Source organism: Rutidosis leptorrhynchoides, chromosome 4 (genome assembly GCF_046630445.1).
Source record: "Rutidosis leptorrhynchoides isolate AG116_Rl617_1_P2 chromosome 4, CSIRO_AGI_Rlap_v1, whole genome shotgun sequence".
Classification (NCBI taxonomy): Eukaryota; Viridiplantae; Streptophyta; class Magnoliopsida; order Asterales; family Asteraceae; genus Rutidosis; species Rutidosis leptorrhynchoides.
This window is the reverse complement of record NC_092336.1, coordinates 9,489,860-9,514,187: the sequence shown is the minus strand read 5'-3', so window position 1 is coordinate 9,514,187 and position 24,328 is coordinate 9,489,860. Positions and strand designations below refer to the sequence as shown.

Here is a 24,328-nt window from a genome sequence, read left to right as displayed (position 1 = left end):
ATTGATTAATTAGATAATCAAGGTCGGACTTGACTACAATGAGCCAATGGCTGGCTATGTGACGGCTAACCATTTAGGTTAGAAGGGTGCTCTTTCTTACCAACAAGTTGCAAGCTGCATCTGGTTATCTAATTCGTTTGGCTTACTCATTTTGCCACATCACTTGACTGCTCATATTGTGTCTTTATTGTTGCACAGTTTTTACTTGAAAAAAGCGGTTTAGGAATTTTGTTAATGTTGACTATTAGTATCTGTTTAGTTTACTAGCCAGCCTTATTTTTTTGCTGAAAAAATGTAACAAGAAGAAATAACGCATGCAAACTTATATACATTAATCAATTACAAAAAGAACACTAGCACCACAATTGGTAAATCAACGTGCAACTATAACTATAATAATAACACCACTACAATTAATAACTGAATTAAACCCCCCTGATAACTAATTCCCCTGGTTGCTAAAGATTTAGTAGCCTGAAGCGGTTCACCTTTATTTGTTATGGTAAAATGTTGAACCACTTGAGCCGGACCCGGTTTTGGCATGTCGCAATGATCGATACCTGAATCCGATAACAAACCCAAATCTCCCCCGAACCCATTTCGACCATCATAACACAACCCTAAATTATTTTGAAGTTTCAATTTTCTTCTCATTTTCCAAATCATTTCTTTCCCGAAAGGAATTGGCCCGATCAACTCATTATCATTCAGCCTCAATTCACTTAACCCGTTTAGGTTCCGAAAGTTTGTTGGAATCGACCCATTTAAACGGTTTCTATCGAGATGGAGGATACGTAAGTTTGGTAACTGGGCTATTGATTCGGGTATCGGCCCATGTAAATCGGTGCCAGAGAGAATTAAGATCATTAAGTTGTTTAGCCCATCAAATGCGGCGATGGGGATCATTGAACTGAAGGAGTTCCCATTGAGGATTAGAGTTTGGAGGGAATCTAAGTTTTTTATGGCATTTGGGATTGGGCCCGAGAGGCTATTGTAGCTTAAATCCATCAAAATGACACTCGTTAACTCGCTGATAGAATCGGGCATTTGACCCGAGAGCCGGTTACGACTTAAATCGATCTTCATGAGGGAATTACATTTTCCGATTGTGGTAGGAATCGAACCGGTGAGGTGGTTTTGGTTGAGGTCTAGAATAGTTAGCTGAGGAAAAATGAAACTTGGAATCGAACCGGTTAGTTTGTTACAACTCAAATCTAACGACTTTAGACCGGAGAACCGGTTGAAAGAAACCGGAATTGAACCGTCCAGATTGTTTTTATGAAAATCAAGAACTCTTAAACCGGTGAGATTACCAAGTTCATTAGGAATTGGGCCCACATGTCCATTTTCCCTTAGAACTAGAGTTTGCAATGTAGGCCCAATCAGGCCCAAAAAGGAAGGAATACGCTGAGGCTTTCCAGTAAAACACTGGTAAAAAAACAAAGTCCTGAGGTGCGGTAATTTAGTGATGGAAGGTGAAATGTAGGATCGGGTCGGATCACATGTAGGAAAAGCCGTGTCATCGGATAAAGCGCCGAAAGATAACGAAACAACATGAAAGATGTTATTTTTATCGGGCATGCACTCGATCCCATGCCAACGACCTCGACATACATCCCGTATATCAGTGGCCCATTCGTTACCTGTAGCTTTCATGATGTCATAAACTGCTTGTTGCTCAGCATGGTCGGTTTTAGCACCGTTGTTGTTGACTGAGAAGCCCGTTTGAGGGGCGTCTACGAGGGCAGACGGGACACCCGAATCGGACATAATAACGGTGAACGAGAGACATGTTGGAACTAATATTATGAAAGTTAGGATATTATAAAAGAGAGTCATGTTTTTTAGTACTAGAATCGTTTTAGTATTTTTGAAGGTTTTATAGAATCTAGTAGTTAGAGAATAATAAAGTGTTTCACGAGAAAACGAGGATTTGAAATGAATGCGGGGTATAAATCATTAAATGAATATCACGAGAAGTGCACTTTGCTTTCAATGTTGTATGTTTTGTATTTTGTTTGGGCTATTTGACGCGTTTTGGGCTGGTTACAGGTTTATGGGTTTTATTCTACTTTATGTTGGGTTCATGAATTTTTATCAGGTAACATATCGAGCCCAATCATAGCCCATCATTGTCGGTTTGTGGTATGTATGTCTTTACTCAACAAAAAATAATTGGAGCGGGGTTATTATTTAGCGGACTTCTATTTTTAGCATTAGGTCTTTGAATATATGTTGGGCCGTAGTATTAGGGTTTAGCCTTTATCAATTAACATTCGATACATTTCACTTGAATATCTTTTTTAATTCCTAAGATATTACAACATCTTCAAATATAATGTATAGAAGGAATTAAGAATATATGATACTCCGTATTCTTGAATGACATGTCGCTAGAAAGGCTATGCATTACTTGTTTGCATTGCATTTCATGTTTGGGTAACACTTCGGTACTTTTTAGAAGAAGCAAATGACTTCTTAATTTTGTGATTCGCAGTCGGTAATTTAACGTTGGTGGCAAGCCCTGCTACTTCAAGAAACCTTATCATGTACCAACAAAAGTCGATTTGCCACCATTCTAACCCATGTCGAGCTGAATATTCAAATGCATGGTGATTATTATGCCAACCTTCTCCAAAAGTGATCAGTGCTACTAGCCTGTACATACGCATATTAACATGTAAATACGGAAGAGTACTACGACAATACTATACATATAAGGTTGGTTTTCCCTGTTGATCAGACAATTCAAGAAGGATGAATAATTTAACCAAGATGTACACGATTTAACCAGGTTATCCTATGGACATTTCCGACCCTTTCTCTTCACTCTAAGATATGTTTTAGTGAGTTTTGATCAGTTGGTTCTGGGCCTGTATCCTTAAAAAAAATAGGTGCAGGTTCCAATCCGGGGGGGGGGGGGGGGAGGAGTTCTCAAAGGTTGTGTCTCTGATATCCTTCACTTTGTACAGGCCAAACAGTTAACATAAAGCATTCCGGGTACGCTTGGATGCGAGAAATTTCTTCCTAACGGGTGCGTGGATAACAAATGAAAGGATTCGATACCAAAATTGACGTTCTTCTAAAAAAAAAAAAAAAAAAAAAAAAGAAAGACATCAACCAGAAAGCTACCATGCGATGACTTAGAGAAACACTAAATACTTGCTATTAATTAATTTAATATTTAATTTAGTGTAAAGTATGTTACCAATTGTTCTTGGAGAGATCACCGGTTTTCCAAGCTTGATTTCCCCATATATGACAAGCTGAGTTGACTAAAAAAGTCACATGATATCCCCATGTAGTTGAAACTCCCTACAAATAAAAAATGTCATTGTTTGTACTAGTATATTTGAACAAAAATACTCTCAAAGAGAATTAAATCGGCTTCTGCATATCTGATATATGTCACCGTCATATTAAATTTGTTAAAAGTCATTTCTTTTAACATTTATAATTAAATTAATAATTAATAATTAATGAATGTCAATTACTAATATAATTAACAGACAAAATTTGTCTTATTAGTTATAAATAGTACTATTTAATATTTCATTTTTCACACACCAACCCCCTAACATTCATTAAAATACAAATCGCACCCCCATTTTATAGTACTATTTAATATTTCATTTTTCACACACTCAACCCCCTAATTTTTATTAAAATATAAATCGAACCCCCCCATTTTATAGTACTATTTAATATTTCATTTTTCACACACCCAACCCCCTAACTTTCATTAAAATGCAAATCGAACCCCCCCATTTTATACCTATATTCTAAAATATTATTTATCTCATCACTAACACTAAAAATATTGAATAATAACACTCACCACGCTACTACTGTGCTACTTTTTTTTTTGTCTCAAACGATAAAAAAGTAACTTTCATAAAAGGAACAACCCTTCAATGCTACCAAAAGATGTCGAAAAATATTCTTTTTTACAAAATAGATCAACTAACTTTAAAAAAAAAAAAAACCCGAACGCTAAAAGAAGCAACTTTCACAAAGGAACAACCATTCAATGTTAGATGTCGAGTTTTTTTTTTTTTTTTTTATAAAATAGATCAACACTTTTTTTTTAACTCGCATTCAAAACGGAGCCCCCGGCCCGAAGCGAGGGCTCCACAACTAGTTAATTATAATTGTAAAATTGTAAATTATAATCTAATATTAATAATATTCCTAAATTATGAGACACTCAATTTTATAATTAACAAGTCAATAATACAACCACAAACATACATATTTCGTAAGTGCCTCTATACATAATTCTATACTTATGTTTTGAACCCTTATACACAATTCAAGATATTTTTTAATGGCTTTAAGGTCAGTACGATTATTTTCTTTCACAACGGGCTCAAAGTTATATATAAAATTTATATAACTTTCTTCAGAATTTGTGAAGACTAAAGCTGTGAATAGGCTATAGAAATATTTAGTGGTACCATCATGTTAATTAAGTTACATTCGATATTTGTATATTATAAGGTATAATAAAGTTGTATCTAATTTGTGTAGATTGCTAATGTATAAGTAATTTTTTCAACGATCGTTAATCGCACGGTCTCTAAAGCTTAAAAATTATGTTTTCACTAATGATGATACTATTTCGATACAGCCAAAACATGTTGGATATTTCAATGAATGACTAATAGCTGAACTCAAATTAACGTGACTCACTGAAGAACCAGTACATAACGTAGAGCTTTTATCGTTTACATATTTTCTTTAATACGGTGGAATTGAAGTTTTGTTAGCCTAAACCACTCTTTAACTTTGTACATGGTTTATAGCAAAAAGAAGATTTTAATCTTATTAAGCTACATATAACTTTTTTAAACTACCGTCCAACACACGCGCTCATACACTCGTACAATTTATAAACTCCGTACATTTGGCTTACGGATATATGTAATAAGTGTGGTGAAATTTTCAATCATAGTTTTAATAAATTCACCATTATTATACATCAAATAAGTGTACTGTATAAACTTTAAATAATTGTACTGTATAAACTTTAAATAATTGTACCGTATAAACACTTAATGAAGTAGTAAATATATTAAATCATGAGTGAAAATAGCACTATCATAATAATGTACATAGAGTATTAACGGGTCATAAAAAATGGGCCAAACAATATTGTTTTACTATTAAAAATTAATGTGTAAAATATTACTCCGTAAAACTAGGATCAGATACACTACTAGTTGGGACCCTGTTTAAGAAATCATGTCCCAAACTCGATCAAGAAACTATGTCTCAAATTTGGACCCATACCCGTCAAGTCGTCATTTACTTACTAATTGTTAGGTTATCAGGTTTCCTCATGGGTAAACGGGATCCCCATTACTTACTAACTCTCGGGTAGCGGTTTTTCTCGCGGGTGTCAACTATTCTCGTTGTTAGTCATTCTCATTCACCATTCACCATTCACACATTTCTATTTCTGTATTTATTATAATAATGCATTAAATAAGTACTAAATCTAAATTGCTATATATAACTATAACAACAGTATAATATCATATTATAGTTTATATGATTATTATTATTATTAAATATTAAATTTTATTATTGATATTGAAATCTTCACCGGGTCAGGTATACGAGTCGGGTACGCGAGTTTGTATCTAAACCCGTCTTCTGACCCGAATACACAAAAAAATTTAAAACCATCCTTATATCCGGATCTAGATCCAAATACACGGACCCAACCCGACCTAAAAGTGCCGGGTTTCGAGTTTTCCCCTGAAATACGGGACTTTTTGACATACCTAGACACTAGTCACAGCCCGCAATCACAAGATTTGAAACAAAATGTTCGGATTGATTGACCGGCCCGCTACGCTACATACGTCGAATAGATACTCAAAATGAAAAATGAGAAAATATCATTTTCTAATTTTCAAATACACAGATTTTATAAGTAAATATCTTAAATTAAGAATTAAGAATACAGAGTAATAAATTAAGTAAAATCTTACCAGAATCCACATAAGGTAGGGAAATCCACCAAGAGAGTAAATGGTGGTTGCAAAAGCAAATATATGGAACATATAGGTTCTTTTAATAAACCTATAGAATGCCTGATTCTTTAAGTCCTCCACATTTTTACGTTCTTGATACTGCAAAACATATATGTAAATTTAAATTAAGATAAAATATGCAGTTATTTTGTGGAACTAAACTAATCAAACTAGAGCTTTAGTTTGTTCCACTTAATTATTGGCAATATTTAAAGTCAGCTACAAAATGATTAAGGATCGAACTCATCAGCTAACATATGTCAGATTTTATACTCAATTTAAAATATTTAATATGTAAATTCAATAACAACTATGTATAACTATATATAAAGAAACAGATGACATGCATGAGACATGATTATTATTCTTATATGTACTACTAAAAGGCTTAATGCCGCAGTGACGATTCTAAGATCAAAAATCAATGGGGTCTTGAAAAAATTTTATAATACTAATTATATTTGAGTACTATTTTAGTGGTTGTTTACCTTCAAAAAACTATAAATTGGAAAAATATATAGAGTCCGAGTAGTTAAACTTAGTTGTGTCCTATACATCTTAAAGAAAAAATATAAATTCGAAAAATATATAAGGTCCTACAGTTAAATTTAGTGGTGTTCTATACAATTTAAATGATTTTTTCTATTAAAAATTTTCAAACTAGTGGTGTCACGTGACCTCACGGGTCATAACCTAGAGTCGCCACTGCCTAATGGCCTTGCAATCTAATTGGTCTAAAAGAATGGTGGTCTTTTCATGCATACAATTTTATTTTTGTTATAATTCAGTAGGCTTATAACTACCTTTAGTGGTTTGATTCTTGATGTTATAATTCAGTAGGCTTATAACTACCTTTAGTGATTTGATTCTTGATTTAGAATACTAATAATGAAGTGTAAGAACAAAGATGATAATGGAGAGAAAGAAAGAAACACTTTGTAAGTGTGAGAAATGGTGCAAGTTTAATGCTTGCATTCATGAGTATTTATAGCCTAAAATCTCAATATAAAAATACATACTTTGTGTACCAAAATTGACTATATGTATACACCAAAATTGACTATCCATATCTATATTATTATTATTATTATAACACTCCCCCTTGGATAGCAATTTTATTTTGTTGAAGATCAACTATAAATTACTGCCTCGTTAAAAACCTTGCTAAAGAAAACCCAGTGGGAAAAAACTTTAGCTAAGGGAAAAAGAGTGCAGCATGGAGTTGACTCCCCCTCAAGTAGACATCGCTTCAGCTGTTACATCTTTTGAACATGTCTCATGCCAATGTTATGAACGTGTGTTCTGAAAATAGCAGTTGGAAGTGCTTTCGTGAAAAGATCAGCAGAGTTTTTGCTAGATTGCACATATCTCATTTCAATCTGGTTGTCCTTAATGAGATTTTGAGTGTATGAGAAGAATCTAGGTGGTATGTGTTTTGTTCGGTCACTTTTGATATACCCTTCTTTCATCTGTGCTATGCAAGCTGCATTATCTTCATAGATAGTTGTTGGACTTTTATCGCGTTCTAGTCCACAAGAATCAGTAATGAGTTGTGTCATTGATCTCAACCAAAAACATTCTCGAGTAGCTTCATGTAATGCAATCACTTCGGCATGATTTGACGATGTAGCAACAAGTGTTTGTTTTTGAGAACGCCATGATATTGCAGTACCTCCATTTAGGAATACATATCCAGTTTGAGATTTAGCTTTATGTGGATCAGATAAATAACCTGCATCTGCATAACCAACCAAATCTTGTTTTGATTCGTTAGAATAAAATAATCCTAAATCAGTAGTTCCTCGAAGGTATCGAAATATGTGTTTGATCCCATTCCAGTGTCTTTTGGTAGGAGCAGAGCTGAACCTTGCCAACAAATTAACTGCAAAAGAAATGTCAGGTCTTGTACAATTTGTAAGATACATAAGAGCTCCAATTGCACTAAGATATGGTACTTCTGGTCCAAGAATGTCTTCTTGATCTTCACATGGACGAAATGGATCAGCTTCAACATTGAGTGATCTAACAACCATAGGAGTACTTAATGGTTTTGCCTTGTCCATATTGAAACGTTTCAAAATCTTTTCAGTATATGTTGTTTGATGTACAAGTAAACCATTAGGCATATGCTCAATTTGTAAACCAAGGCAATACTTGGTTTTTCCGAGATCTTTCATTTCAAATTCTTTCTTTAGAAGTTGAATGGCTTCATGGATCTCTTTATTTGTACCTATGATGTTAAGATCATCAACATAAACAGCTATGATCACATATCCGGATGTTGTTTTCTTAATGAAAACACAAGGGCAAGTAAGATTATTTGTATACCCTTTGCTTATCAAGTAATCACTTAATCGGTTATACCACATACGTCCCGATTGTTTTAACCCATATAAAGATCTTTGTAATTTAATCGAATACATTTCTTTGGGTTTTGCATTTGATGCTTCTGGTACCTTAAATCCTTCAGGTATCTTCATATATATATCACTATCAAGTGATCCATATAGATAAGCAGTCACAACATCCATGAGATGCATTTCTAAATTTTTAGAAACTGCCAGACTGATTAAGTACCTAAAAGTAATTGCATCCATAACAGGAGAATAAGTTTCTTCATAATCAATTCCCGGTCTTTGAGAAAAACCTTGAGCTACAAGTCTAGCTTTATACCTTGTAACTTCATTTTTCTCATTTCTTTTTCGGACAAAAATCCATCTGTATCCTACAGGTTTCACATCTTTAGGAGTGAGAATGATGGATCCGAAAACTTTTCTTTTATTGAGTGATTCTAATTCAGCTCGTATTGCTTCTTTCCATTGAGCCCAATCATGTCTATTTTGACATTCAACCATAGATGTTGGTTCTGGATCATCATCATTATTCATGATGTCATATGCAACATTAAATGAAAATTTCTCATCAAGATTTTTCATTTCATTTCGGTTCCATAATATTTTTGAATATGCATAATTGATTGCAATTTCTGTATTGACATCATCAATCTCCTCTGCAGTAGGAGTACTGATTTGTGGTTCTTCTTGAACACTTTCTTTTACTTCATTATCAGCTGATTTTCTTTTTCGAGGATTTTTATCCTTTGAACCGATTGGTCTTCCACGTTTCTGACGTGGCAAAGATTCATGAGTGACGTTATTGCCAGCTTTTGGAATTTCAATTCGAGCTGGAGTATTTACTGCTGGTATATATGATTTTGTCACCGTTTTTGTATCTGTAAATGCATCAGGCAATTGATTTGCAAGTTCTTGTATATGCATTATCTTTTGAACTTCTGTCTCGCATTCTTTTGTGCGAGGATCAAGATACTTTAATTGAGGTTCACACCATGAAACATCATTTTCTTTATTTTTCATTTCTCCCCCTAATCTAGGGAACAATGTTTCATTAAAATGACAATCAGCAAAACGTGCTGTAAAAACGTCACCTGTCATAGGTTCAATATACCTTAATATTGAAGATGTTTCATATCCAACATATATTCCCAACCTCCTTTGAGGACCCATTTTTGTACGTTGTGGTGTCGCAATTGGAACATACACTGCACAACCAAATGTTCTAAGATGGGAAATATTTGGCTCTTGACCAAAAGCAAGTTGTAGGGGGGAATATTTATGACTTGCACTTGGTCTGATGCGAATCAATGCAGCAGCATGTAAAATTGCATGACCCCATATAGATACAGGGAGTTTTGTTCTCATTATCAATGGTCTAGCGATTAACTGTAAACGTTTAATCAATGACTCGGCTAAACCATTTTGTGTATGCACATGAGCAACAGAATGTTCAACAACAATTCCTATAGACATGCAATAGTCATTAAATGCTTGAGATGTAAATTCACCAGCATTATCAAGTCTCACCCTTTTAATGGTGTAATCAGGAAAATGAGCTCTCAATTTAATAATTTGGGCAAGAAATTTTGCAAATGCCACATTACGGCTTGATAACAGACAAACATGAGACCATCTGCTAGATGCGTCTATTAGAACCATGAAATATCTAAATGGTCCACATGGTGGATGAATTGGTCCACATATATCACCTTGAATTCTTTCAAGAAACATTGGTGATTCTTTCTCAACCTTAAGTGGTGAGGGTCTAGTTATCAATTTTCCAAGAGAGCAAGATGTACATGGAACCATTGTATCATGATGGATTTTTCTATCCTTTAGTGGATGTCCATGAGTACATTCAATAATCCTTTTCATCATTGTTGATCCTGGATGGCCTAATCTGTTATGCCATAAACTGAATACACCAGGATCAATATATTTTTCGTTAACTACCATATGTATTTCTGGTACATTTATATGTGTATAATGTAATCCAGAACTAAGTCTTGGCAGTTTTTCAACCACATGACTCTTGTCAGTGATACTTAAATATTTCTCATTTTCTGTTGTCACTGACTGATAATCATACCCGTTAAGGTATATGTCGGAGAAACTCAATAAATTTCTGCTTGACTTGGGAGAAAATAAGGCATCATTTATTAAAAATTTTGTACCATTTGGTAGTATGAAATTTGCCTTTCCTATCCCTTTTATCAAGTTAGCAGGTCCTGATATTGTATGTATAGTTCCTTCCGTTGGTTTTAGATCAATAAAATATTTCTCGGATTTAAGTATAGTGTGTGTAGTTCCACTGTCTGCTATACAGAGATCTCCACCACTTGATTGAAGTTGTATTCCATCAAAATTCATATTGAACTTCATATATAAGAAATAAATAGTGAGTACATTAATATTACACAATATTTTAAACGCAAATAGATAGTACTGAAACATTTAGCAAACATAATGACAAAGACAGACGATATTAAATCGTTTATTTTTCAAAAGACACACAACTTAAACATTCAAGAAATCTTCATATAAATCAGATGGTTTCTCAGTGACTGTTGGATCAATATTATCCACAAAATTTACTTCCTTTTCTTTACCTTTCAGCGAATCCTGATACATCTTAACAAGATGTTTAGATGTTCGGCAAGTATTAGCCCAGTGGCCCATTCTACCACATCTGTAGCAAGATTCTTCAGAATTTTTAGAAGAATTTTCTTCAACATCTTGTTTAATGGGCTTGTTTTGTGGTTGATATTTATATTTTCGTGGATTACTATTTCTTTGACCACCACGGCCACGACCACGACCACGTCCACGCCCATTACCATTACCATAAGGATGGTTTCTACCATAGTTATGGCTTTTGGCATGATGATGGTGATGGTTATTATAACCACGACCTTGCCCGCGTCCTTGTCCCTGTTTATAATTATTTGCAGTATTTGCTTCAGGGATTGCAAGTGTACCAGTAGGACGGGATTGCTGATTTTTCATTAATAGCTCATCATTTTGCTCTGCAACTAAGAGATATGAATTAAGTTCAGGATATGTTTTGAACTTTAGCATTCTCAAATTTCTTTGCACTGTGATGTTTGCAGCATTCATTGTGGAGAAAGTTTTCTCCATCATGTCTGCATCACTAATTTCATGTCCACAGAATTTAAGTTGTGAACATGTATTATACAGAGCTGAGCTGTATTCATTTACTTTCTTAAAGTCTTGGAACCTTAATGTTCTCCATTGTTCCATTGCAGCTGGAAGTAAAATTTCTCTTTGATTATTGAATCTGCTTTTGAGACCTTCCCATAAAACATGGGGATCTTCTACAGTCACATAATTATTTTGTAAGCATTCATCAATATGTTGATGAATAAAGCAACATGCCGTAGCTTGTTCTTTTTCAGAACAAGTGTTGTTTTCATTTATGGTTTCAAGAATGCCCATTGATTTAAGATGCATTTTTACTTTTATAACCCATGGCATGTAGTTGTTTCCAGTTGATTCTAAAGGAGTAAATTTAAGCTTTTCCAGATTCGACATTTTCTATTATCAAAAATTAAAACAAACATCATGATAAATTAGAGTCAATTTATATTCATAAGTATATAAACATTAAACATAAATTTAATATAACATAAATGATAAGTAGGTGACAGTGTCGACCATGTGTAAGCAATCATAAATAAATGTTATATAACAAAAATATAAATATTAGTAAACATAAATGAAAATTTGGCGACAGTGTCGACCATATATTTTTTCAGGTGGTATAACCGACCTATATCATTCTGGTGGTATAACCGACCATATATCATTTTGGTGGTATAACCGACCATATATCATTTTGGTGGTATAACCGACCATATATCATTTTGGTGGCAGAGCCAACCATATTTAGTATTAAGATTATCGTGCTGATAACGTGTTATAATTCAGTAGGCTTATAACTACCTTTAGTGGTTTGATTCTTGATGTTATAATTCAGTAGGCTTATAACTACCTTTAGTGATTTGATTCTTGATTTAGAATACTAATAATGAAGTGTAAGAACAAAGATGATAATGGAGAGAAAGAAAGAAACACTTTGTAAGTGTGAGAAATGGTGCAAGTTTAATGCTTGCATTCATGAGTATTTATAGCCTAAAATCTCAATATAAAAATACATACTTTGTGTACCAAAATTGACTATATGTATACACCAAAATTGACTATCCATATCTATATTATTATTATTATTATAACAATTTTTTATTTTTTTTGAAAAGCAAACACTTTTATTAACACACAAATATTATAATGGGGCTTCTAAACTTTAAAGCAACAATTCGCAAAAGATGCCACGATAGCATTAAAAACCAAAATTCGCACTATACAAATACAATTAAGCTACAAAAAATTATATTTACAAAAACTAGAAAAAGTTAAGGCAATAATAATTATATATAGATCACATTCAACGGGTGTTTGGACCAAATGAGGACATAATAAAATATTCTTCCACAAAGTACAAAACATAAATGCTTTTGATATTATAAAACAATGTTATTATATATTTTATTTAATTTGTACTTCTAAATTTCTCACTTACATGTTCTTTTGGATTTTGGATTTTATTGACGATAACTCTACTATATTTTATTAGCGTACATAAATGAGTTGTACATTACGATCATTATTAGCTTTTGTTAACAGGTATTCACTTTGCGAACATTTTAAACAATTAAATTATGTGGGTTGATTGATTTAATTATAGATAATTAAATTATGCGAATTTAGTAGGTTTAACTGAGTTTTTATGATTTTTTTTTAACAATATTTAAAGTAAAGAACAAATCTAATTCCCACAACAATGCATAAATCATTGTAACTATTTCTGCAACAACTTGCGAACTATTGTCGTTCGTTCTTGATCATACATTGTAAGTAAAGAAGTTTAACATTATTATTTGTGATGACCCGAAAATTTCTGACCAAATTTAAACTTAATCTTTGTATGATTAACATTTCCGACACGATAAGCAAAGTCTGTAAAACTGAATCTCAAAATTTTTGAACTACTTTTATATATTTAAATACCCTTCGGTTGTTTTCGACGATTCGCGAACAATTATATGTAAATAGATACATATATACTATAACTTGAAAATGTAACGTTGTATTAATTGTTTGATACCATACATTAAACTTATTGGTTTAAATATCTATTTGAATATATATGATAAGTTGAAATATTTATTATTAAAATTAATTATAAATAACTTCCAATGTGTATTTAAAAACTGATTTATGTACATTAAAAAGATATATACATATATATAATTTCAAGTTATTTAGTAAACGATAGTAACATTCATTTATTGATTCAATTGATATTTAGATAAATTAACTAAAGCGTTTAAGATGAACCAGTAAAACACTAATTTGCTACAGTATTTTCAAATTGCTACAGTACCCAAAATGCTACATTGTCTTCGAAAATCACTATTTGCTACAGTGAAATTGACTTTGCTACAGTGAATTGCTACAGTAAAAAATTGACTTTGCTACAGTAACTGTGCTACAGTAAAACACTATTTCAAAATAAATAAAAATATATATATATGTATCTGTTACGTCTACGTACTTTCCTACAATATTGAATCACAATATTGATACGTAAGCATTTATATCTTATCTATTATATATTAATAGTGTATCCATGTCTAGTGCTCGAATATATATTTATACATGCTTGTATACTAAATTTCGTCGTTAAACAGTTTATAATAAATCACGAATTAAATACATATATTACTGGTAAAAGGTATATGATATACATGTTTTTGGAAAGCTGGCGAAAAATCAATAACTTTTCATTTAGATATCGAATAGTTTCGATGAACGGATTAAAAGATATGATCAACTGAATTATGATTGACGTTAATTGAAATTGCTTTTGAATCTGCAATTAAGATTTAAACAACTTGTTTAAGAGATTGATAAAGTGAACTTTTAAATATTACCAATCGAGTAAATGAATCCTTAAATAAGGTACGTCTCGTTTTGTTGAACTATTGTCAAAATTGACTTTTTGAAACGACTTTGGATAACTTTTGTATGTCGATCTCGAGCATTAGGATTGTGATACACTATGACCTGACCTAGCTTGATAGACATTTATTGACCAACATATGTTCTCTAGGTTGAGATCTACGATTATTTGGTAATCCGAGTTTCGGTCACATTTTGGTGGACGACTTTATATGCTGCTAAGGTGAGTTTCATATGATCCCTTTTACTCAATATATTTTTGGGCTGAGAATACATGCGACTGTTTTTAAATACTGAAAATACTAGATTTATATGCGTGAGTTTCATTGATCCCTTTTTTAATTGTTTTTGCAATATATATTTTTGGGCTGAGAATACATGCACTTTATTTTAAACGCAATGGATACAAGTACATACTAAATTCTACACTGAGTTTGAACCAAAAATCTCTTAGCTTTGGTAACTGTTAACTGCCAGTTATAAGAACTGGTGGGCGCGAGTAATAGTATATGGATCCATAGGGCTTGATATCCCCGTCCGAGCTAGAGCACTAGCCTTTTAACGGACGTATGCTATTTGAGAAGCGTACACGTTGGTTTGCGTGTATTATTAAGATGATTATACAAAGGGTACAAATTATATATACGTTAAGTTTAGTTACCAGGGTGCTCAATTTCGTAGAATATTTTGATAAACGTTTCTGGATGAAACAGCTGAAATCTTGTGATCCACCTTTATATACAGATTATGCGCAACCTTAAAACTATGAACTCACCAACTTTTGTGTTGACACTTTTAAGCATGTTTATTCTCAGGTTTCTAGAAGTCTTTCGCTGTTTGCTTAGATGTTAGACAAGCTATGTGCATGGAGTCTTACATGACATTTTTTTCAAGGAAACGTTGCATTCACCAAATCATCACCATGTATCTTATTTTGACTGCATTGTCAACGGAAGTACTGTTGTAAACTATTATTTATGGTGATTGTCTATATGTAGAAATCATCAGATGTCGAAAACCTTTGATTTAAATATTCATTTATGGTGTGCCTTTTCAAAAGAATGCAATGTTTATAAAACGTATCATATAGAGGTCAAATACCTCGCAATAAAATCAATGAATGACGTGTTCGTCCATATGAATTTGGAGCGATCGTCACAGTTGGTATCAGAGCGTTGGTCCTAGCGAACCAGGTCTTGCATGAGTGTGTCTAACTGATAGTTGTTAGGATACATTAGTAAGTCTGGACTTCGACCGTGTCTGCATGTCAAAAGTTTTGCTTATCATTTTTTGTCGAAAATTACCTGCTTATCATTCCTAGTCTAGACACATTTTACTGCATTGATTGCATGAATAGCGTATAGACAAAATTCATATCTTAGCGTATCTGTTACTGTAAACTTTTCCTGACATCTTCCGAAAATTTCTCCGTGATTTATGGAATTTGGTATTATATATACATATGTAAATTATGTATTGAAGAATACCAAACTACATTCTATAATCTAATTCATATAAAAAAAATCATCTCCCTAATTATACAAGATGGATCCCGTATCTAGTTCAAATTCCTTAAACTCTGACAGCTATTCCGATATGGATATTCACCTGAATTCCGAAGACAGTGTAACTGGAATGGATGAACCAATTAGCCATCATCTATTCTGGATGAATTGGGGATGGGTTCGTAGCCTACTTAATTATTGGAGACAAGAAGAAGGCGATCCCTTCCATCCACCACATTGCCCTCTTGGCGAAGAACCTGAAGCACTTACCGGCGAACCTGTTCGTAATACCATTTTCTCTCTCATCTCCAGAATATCTCGTCATGATCATATACTCTCTCAAATCCTGGATCTTATTCATCCGCTCGTCCGAACCGCCAATCATCCCGGTGTAGTAGAAGAAGTCAACGAGCTTCGCGCTCGGGTAGTGGCTTTGGAGAATATGGTGCAAAGGTTACAAGCACCAGCAGAATCTCCGGCATCAACAGTACCACCGACAACAACACCAACAGTACCATTACCACCACCAACAACATCCGCACCGCAAGCCTCAACATCACAATATGTATTTTGAACATCAACGTCATACGCATCGTAGTTACCAAGAAATACCAGCAACAATAACCGATGAAGTATTAACTTATTTCCCCTGAAGAAATTTTATGTATATTTAATATATATGAATTTTGAAATCAAAATAAATCTTTTCGTACTAAGCTATTACGTGTGAATCTTAACTGGTAGGTACTACTCGGTTAGTTCATATTACTAATATGCAATGATGTATATCCTTCCTTAACAACTTAACCATTATTAACTACAATCTATGTTTCAACTTAATGAATTCCATTTCATAATAAACCAAGTTATTATTCAATTACATAATTGATTTTACATTTTCATTTTCGATGTACTCGAAACTTCCCAAAAAACATCATCTGTGCCTTGTAAGGTTCACAAAGATTCCACAAGCATCAACATCCTTCACCGAGAAATAAGAATAAATAATGGAGTATCGATTACATTAGCGAAATACTCCGCAAAGATTATGTAATCTTTAATGTTTTAGAGATTAATCATTTCTAAGTCAAGTCGAAAATCAAATGAGCTTAATATGATATTAACTCATTAAATCTGTATTAGATTTGAAAAAAAATAATATACATACATATATTTTCATAAAGACGGTAAAAAAAAATTCTTTTGTACAAAGTATTAATTGTGAAATCTTTAACGGGTAGGTACTACTCGAGAAATATTTAAGTTCACAATTAATATGTTACATTGTACATTCTTCAATTTTGATTCAAAAATCATTAACTATACTCACTATCTTCACAATGATATACAATCATTTCATATAAATTCAATCACATATTCTGATATCGACGGATCAGAATCCAAGCCATAACTTTGAACCGGTGATATCATTCTTAGATCTCTACATCTTTCAAAGCTATACTTTGACTTCAAAACTATGCAAGATCCTTTAAAATTATTTTTACCGAAAATAACCTTGCAATTTCTTTTCAAAGTATCCAGTATTATCAACCATTCAACCAGTCAACGACGACCTTTCAGACTTGTAATTTTGGCATATACGTTTTCGTTACTGGGGAACCTTTCATGTTCTACCACATTAGCAGTAAATTTACCAACAACTTCATTGATCTTTGACCTTCCGAAAAATCTTTATACTCATTGAAACCGTATCATGTACTCATCCACATCTTGTAACGGCAATTGCCATACCAACTATCGGGAATTAGCAATCAGTATTTTGAAATCTTGTAGCATGTCTACGCCAACAGTTATATGTGTACATATAACGTCTACCTCCTGGACTTACATACTTCGAATGTGAAGTTTCAAAAAAAAAAAAAAAACACCCCAAACTACGAAACTAGGTCTCCGAATTTTGAAAAAATGTTGATAAAGCAGCAAAAACTGTAAACGACCTTAACAGTCAAAAGTTTGATGATAAAGAATAGTATGGTGGTAAAGCTGAGAAAAAGAAAAAGTTTGGAACTGAAAAACGGATTGAGCAAAGTATGAAAGATGCTGTGGATAAATCACAAGGACGAAGCCTGTCTTCAAAGAATCCAAATGATTCAGTATCTGCTGAAGCCATTAACGAATACCTTGCTTCCGAATCTAAACCCTTGCGGACAATATTCTTCATCATCCTCTGATATTAGAAATTCTAAGATATCATCGTATCTTTCATTATAAATATCCTCCATATTTCTGGAGATAATTTCATAATCATTCTTATCGAAAATCAATTTTCTCTTTACGATATCTGTGTTACCCCATAAAAGAAACTATTTTAGTTTTTAAATTCTGAAACTTTCAAGTTTAAAATATAAATGTTTTGAAGTAATGTTGGGAATTGAAGCATGAGTTAATATAATATAATGACACTTGATCAACGTGATTATATTACAGTAAGTCATGCTGAGTTTCTAATGGAACGTGATAAAGGTTCACATATCATACCCTCATCATGAACCATGTTACATAACTCTTTCATTCTATATAATCTCTAAAAATATCAAGAAAATATTTTCTTAATGATTCGGTCTTTTTCGAGGTATTCTGGTAATTTGACAAGTCAGATTGTGCTATTACCATTTATTTCTTAGAATATTAATTATGTTCATTTCGAAATTCATACCTACAAATTCTGGACCATTATTCGCTTGACTTAAAGTCGGGAAGAGAAAACGAAAGCAAGAAGCTCCGAAATATAATGGAAAATATAAAGCCCTATAACAATCCCGAAATTACAAACCGTGTATATCAATGCGTATAGCAATATAAAGACACTGGAGAATGAAAAACACTATAACCCCAAGGTAATAGTAGAAGAAAATAACTTCCTCTGGTGGCAGATGAAAAAGAAGAATGAAGGATACGATAGCCAGGAAAATATCAAGAATCATGACTGGATTAAGCATTTTCACAATCTATTGGGATGTATGAAATAAGAAAGAAGATTATAGGAGTGGTGAAAATAAATGAAACGGAAGAGGTCAATTTATTGCGAAATATCAGACATAGCAATAGAGGCAGATTACGCATTTAATAAAAAAAAAAAATCCCAATTTCCGCAAATTACGAAAAATCAAATCTTATTTAAATTATGAAGATTTTTTATTCCTTAAATTCCGGAAATCAATCGTCACTACATCAAGAGATAAGACGCATCTCTATTCTCCATTTCACTTGATTACGATAACTTCTCTCATACGCTTCGAGTAATTGGATTGTTGTATCTATATTATTCAACCGTGATAAAACTCTAGTTATCGACTCATATTCGTCATGAAAACATTTTTATTGTTAGCCATGACGACCTCACTCAAATTTCGGGACGAAATTTCTTTAACGGGTAGGTTTTGTGATGACCCGGAAATTTCTGACCAAATTTAAACTTAATCTTTGTATGATTAACATTTCCGACACGATAAGCAAAGTCTGTAAAACTGAATCTCAAAATTTTTGAACTACTTTTATATATTTAAATACCCTTCGGTTGTTTTCGATGATTCGCGAACAATTATATGTAAATAGATACATATATACTATAACTTGAAAATGTAACGTTGTATTAATTGTTTGATACCGTACATTAAACTTATTGGTTTAAATATCTATTTGAATATATATGATAAGTTGAAATATTTATTATTAAAATTAATTATAAATAACTTCCAATGTGTATTTAAAAACTGATTTATGTATATTAAAAAGATATATACATATATATAATTTCAAGTTATTTAGTAAACGATAGTAACATTCATTTATTGATTCGATTGATATTTAGATAAGTTAACTAAAGCGTTTAAGATGAACCAGTAAAACACTAATTTGCTACAGTATTTTCAAATTGCTACAGTACCCAAAATGCTACACTGTCTTCGAAAATCACTATTCGCTACAGTGAAATTGACTTTGCTACAGTGAATTGCTAAGTAACTGTGCTACAGTAAAACACTATTTCAAAATAAATAAAAATATATATATATGTATATGTATATACTACGAGACGATGATTTATAGAAGCAAATAACCAAAACACTTAATTGATTAAAGCTACACTTAGAGTGACATAGTTATCAATGATTAAGTTTATATTTTGACAAAGGTACGAGTCACGAAACGAAAAGTACTAGTTTTCTCAGCATACGAAAGGGCGTTCGAAAAACTGGAACCGAGACATAAGTCGAGTGACAACGTACGACTTATCGGAACAAAAATTACAAGTCAACTATGCATGTGAATTTAATATAATATATAATTAATTATATAAATTAAATATATTATATATATAATTAAATAATATGTCGACAAGCAAGAAAACAAACGAAAGTGAGCTGTCCAGACGGGCCATGCGATCGCATGGCATTTGCACTGAAAGCCCATGCGATCGCATGGGCATCAGATTCAGCAAACATGTATAAATAGCTCGATCTATTCTGTTTCTTTCCTCATTCTTTTTACTCCATATTATTTAAATTATTATTATTATTATTATTATTATTATTATTATTATTATTATTATTATTATTATTATTATTATTATTATTATTATTATTAATCCTAATATTATTATTTGTAATATTAGTGTTATTATTAGTATTATACATAAAATATTACGACGAGGTCATGAGCGTGTAACTTTCAAAACGAGTTCTCAAACGGGTTAAAGCTAAGGAAATTATGGGTTATTGCCAAGGAGGTTATGGGTAATGTTCGGGGGTATATTTTTGAATCAAATCTAGTGTTTATCATCTCCGTTACGTCTACGTACTTTCCTACAATATTGAATCACAATATTAATACGTAAGCATTTATATCTTATCTATTATATATTAATTGTGTATCCATGTCTAGTGCTCGAATATATATTTATACATGCTTGTATACTAAATTTCGTCGTTAAACAGTTTATAATGAATCACGAATTAAATAAATATATTACTGGTAAAAGGTATATGATATACATGTTTTTGGAAAGCTGGCGAAAAATCAATAACTTTTCATTTAGATATCGAATAGTTTCGATGAACGGATTAAAAGATATGATCAACTAAATTATGATTGACGTTAATCGAAATTGCTTTTGAATTTGCAATTAAGATTTAAACAACTTGTTTACGAGATTGATAAAGTGAACTTTTAAATATTACCAACCGAGTAAATGAATCCTTAAATAAGGTACGTCTCGTTTTGTTGAACTATTGTCAAAATTGACTTTTTGAAACGACTTTGGATAACTTTTGTATGTCGATCTCGAGCATTAGGATTGTGATACACTATGACCTGACCTAGCTTGATAGACATTTATTGACCAACATATATTCTCTAGGTTGAGATCTACGATTATTTGGTAATCCGAGTTTCGGTCACATTTTGGTGGACGACTTTATATGCTGCTAAGGTGAGTTTCATATGATCCCTTTTACTCAATATATTTTAGTGCTGAGAATACATGCGACTGTTTTTAAATACTGAAAATACTAGATTTATATGCGTGAGTTTCATTGATCCCTTTTTTAATTGCTTTTGCAATATATATTTTTGGGCTGAGAATACATGCACTTTATTTTAAACGCAATGGATACAAGTACATACTAAATTCTACACTGAGTTTGAACCGAAAATCCCTTAGCTTTGGTAACTGTTAACTGCCAGTTATAAGAACTGGTGGGCGCGAGTAGTAGTATATGGATCCATAGGGCTTGATATCCCCGTCCGAGCTAGAGCACTAGCCTTTTAACGGACGTATGCTATTTGAGAAGCGTACACGTTGGTTTGCGTGTATTATTAAGATGATTATACAAAGGGTACAAATTATATATACGTTAAGTTTAGTTACCATGGTGCTCAATTTCGTAGAATATTTTGATAAACGTTTCTGGATGAAACAACTGAAATCTTGTGATCCACCTTTATATACAGATTATGCGCAACATTAAAACTATGAACTCACCAACTTTTGTGTTGACACTTTTAAGCATGTTTATTCTCAGGTTTCTAGAAGTCTTCCGCTGTTTGCTTAGATGTTAGACAAGCTATGTGCATGGAGTCTTACATGACATTTTTTTCAAGGAAACGTTGCATTCACCAAATTATCATCATGTATCTTATTTTGACTGCATTGTCAACGGATGTACTGTTGTAAACTATTATTTATGGTGATTGTCTATATGTAGAAATCATCAGATGTCGAAAACCTTTGATTTAAATATTCATTTATGGTGTGCCTTTTCAAAAGAATGCAATGTTTATAAAACGTATCATATAGAGGTCAAATACCTCGCAATGAAATCAATGAATGACGTGTTCGTCCATATGAATTTGGAGCGATCGTCACATTATTAGAATATTATGTTAATAGTATTTTCAAATCATTTTTTTTCGAAAGGCAAACCTACAATCTACACACGAAACCACGAATATTTACATCTCACTGCCTCAAGTGAGGCTTGAACCCACAACCTCATGGTTGAAGGGTTCCTCTCATACCGCTAGGCCAATGGCCCTTTGGTAGTATTTCCAAATCATAGTACATATATACGTATGAGTTTATGTGTCCACGCGCGCGCGCGCGTACACACACACACACACACACACACACACACACATATATATATATATATATATATATATATATATATATATATATATATATATATATATATATATATATATTCATATGGTAAAATTAATATGAAAACATTCTTATTTTAGAATTTAATAAAAATAATAATTTAACTTAATATGCATTCAAATTTTATGTAATGAATGAATTGCATCCACAAAAAACATCTACATCTGAATATAAAAAGGATATGATTCAAACCAAATTATGCATATGAATTTCTATATGCATAATGGGTGTGTTTGCATCTAAATGTGCGGCGGGTAATAGTTACTTTTACCGTCTCAATTTATTAGTCATTGTTTATGTTTTCAAGTATTTTTTTTACCACTTTTGAATTAAAATATCTTTATTTGTGTTATTATTATTTAGTGAAATTTATATAAATGAATACATGTTTAAAGCTCAATACAGTCATATATATTTCATCAAATAATACATCACATAAATAAAAGTATTTTAAGTTAAAATTGGTACGGAAAGACTTGAAAAGTCAAATAAGGACTATTAAATTGAAACGAAGAGAGTATCAAATTATAACGAGTAGATTCTAGAATAAAATGTTCAATTGGCTTAGCTTGAAAATCTTAATAATATATAGTCGAGTTCAGAGGCAAAGCCAGGATTCACGGATAGGGGATACATTTCACAAAAATTAAATATTAACATAAAAATTTTCATATATACATAGTAATTATGACATATGTTAATAATATAAAGGGATAGTTGTGTTTATTATTTGAGGATATTGGTAACTAATATACAATTTTTAACACACTATAATTCGATTATTTTAAGAGTTGGGGGATGCAAAGCATCTACATGCATTCCTCTGTCTCCCTAGTCATGTATATATTTGGAGCTCAATTTTTATACACGAATTCAAGAAAAAACTTGGTCAGTTTTTTTAGGAAGCTGGTGGCTCATTAGCAGAAGCAAAACCTTATATAAACTAAGATGAATTACCTTTTCAAGAAGGTAGCCACTATCAAACAACCAACCCATATGACTAAACCAAAATCCGAATGTCGGAGAGTGTGGATCTTTGTCGGAGTCAACGTATTGATGGTGATATCTATGCATGCTCACCCAAAATATTGGATCCCTCTGTCGTTAATTAACATTAACCATTTTAATATATTACAAGATTTCATCAAGTAGTACGTAAAGAAGAAATGCATGAATTGAGTTTTTAACTTTAAATAAAACTTGAAATTAAATAACGAACCTGCAAGGCCAAGACTCCAAAATAAGCGAATGTGTATTCGAGCCACTTTGGTAGCTTGAGACTATGGTGCGCTAGGTTACGATGATATGAGAGGGTTACACCTAAGATCCCACACACCATGTACCTTATAAATGCAGCCCAAAATGCACCCCAAGTAAAATAAAATGGTGCACAAAGTGCAAGTAAATGAATAAATAAGATCCCTATAGCCATCTTGATGTCAAGAGTCCTCCAATTACGACCCGTAAACAGGTTTCTTTTTCTCGTAACCTTCACATCGGAGAGTAGTATTTTGCCGTAGTATTCTGTATCGTTTTGAACACCTTCAAAAACGGAGATCAATTTGACCATCTTTAAGTTTAAATGATGATCAATATACGAACATGTATGTAGAACGTGTTTTATATAATTATATAACAATAACAATTATTTTTATGATAGTTTTGATATATGCTCAAAGGGTTTTACACGTATATTTATAAGCC

At 32.3% G+C, this 24,328-nt stretch overlaps 2 protein-coding genes across 2 annotated transcripts; both read right to left on the bottom strand.

Annotated features, from left to right (window-relative positions):
- Nucleotides 1-390: 390 nt before the first annotated feature.
- Nucleotides 391-1,839, bottom strand: LOC139840394 (uncharacterized). The gene has a single exon (XM_071830664.1). It carries the CDS (start codon nucleotides 1,837-1,839, stop codon nucleotides 391-393), a length of 1,449 nt encoding a protein of 482 aa, XP_071686765.1.
- A 590-nt stretch (nucleotides 1,840-2,429) lies between these two features.
- LOC139840393 (delta-9 acyl-lipid desaturase 1-like) lies at nucleotides 2,430-24,194 on the bottom strand. The gene is made up of 5 exons (XM_071830663.1): nucleotides 23,844-24,194; nucleotides 23,582-23,722; nucleotides 6,000-6,140; nucleotides 3,209-3,315; nucleotides 2,430-2,658 (listed from the first exon to the last, which is right to left on the bottom strand). Exons 1-5 carry the CDS (start codon nucleotides 24,192-24,194, stop codon nucleotides 2,430-2,432), a joined length of 969 nt encoding a protein of 322 aa, XP_071686764.1.
- Nucleotides 24,195-24,328: the final 134 nt, after the last annotated feature.

Coding starts and splice junctions, on each gene's coding strand:
- LOC139840393 (XM_071830663.1), bottom strand. CDS start 24,194: ATGGTCAAATTGATCTCCGTTTTTGAAGGTGTTCAAAACGATACAGAA. Junction 23,723..23,843: donor TTGGAGTCTTGGCCTTGCAG/GTTCGTTATTTA, acceptor AATTAACGACAG/AGGGATCCAATATTTTGGGT. Junction 6,141..23,581: donor GTGGCTACCTTCTTGAAAAG/GTAATTCATCTT, acceptor TATGTTTTGCAG/TATCAAGAACGTAAAAATGT.
- LOC139840394 (XM_071830664.1), bottom strand. CDS start 1,839: ATGACTCTCTTTTATAATATCCTAACTTTCATAATATTAGTTCCAACA.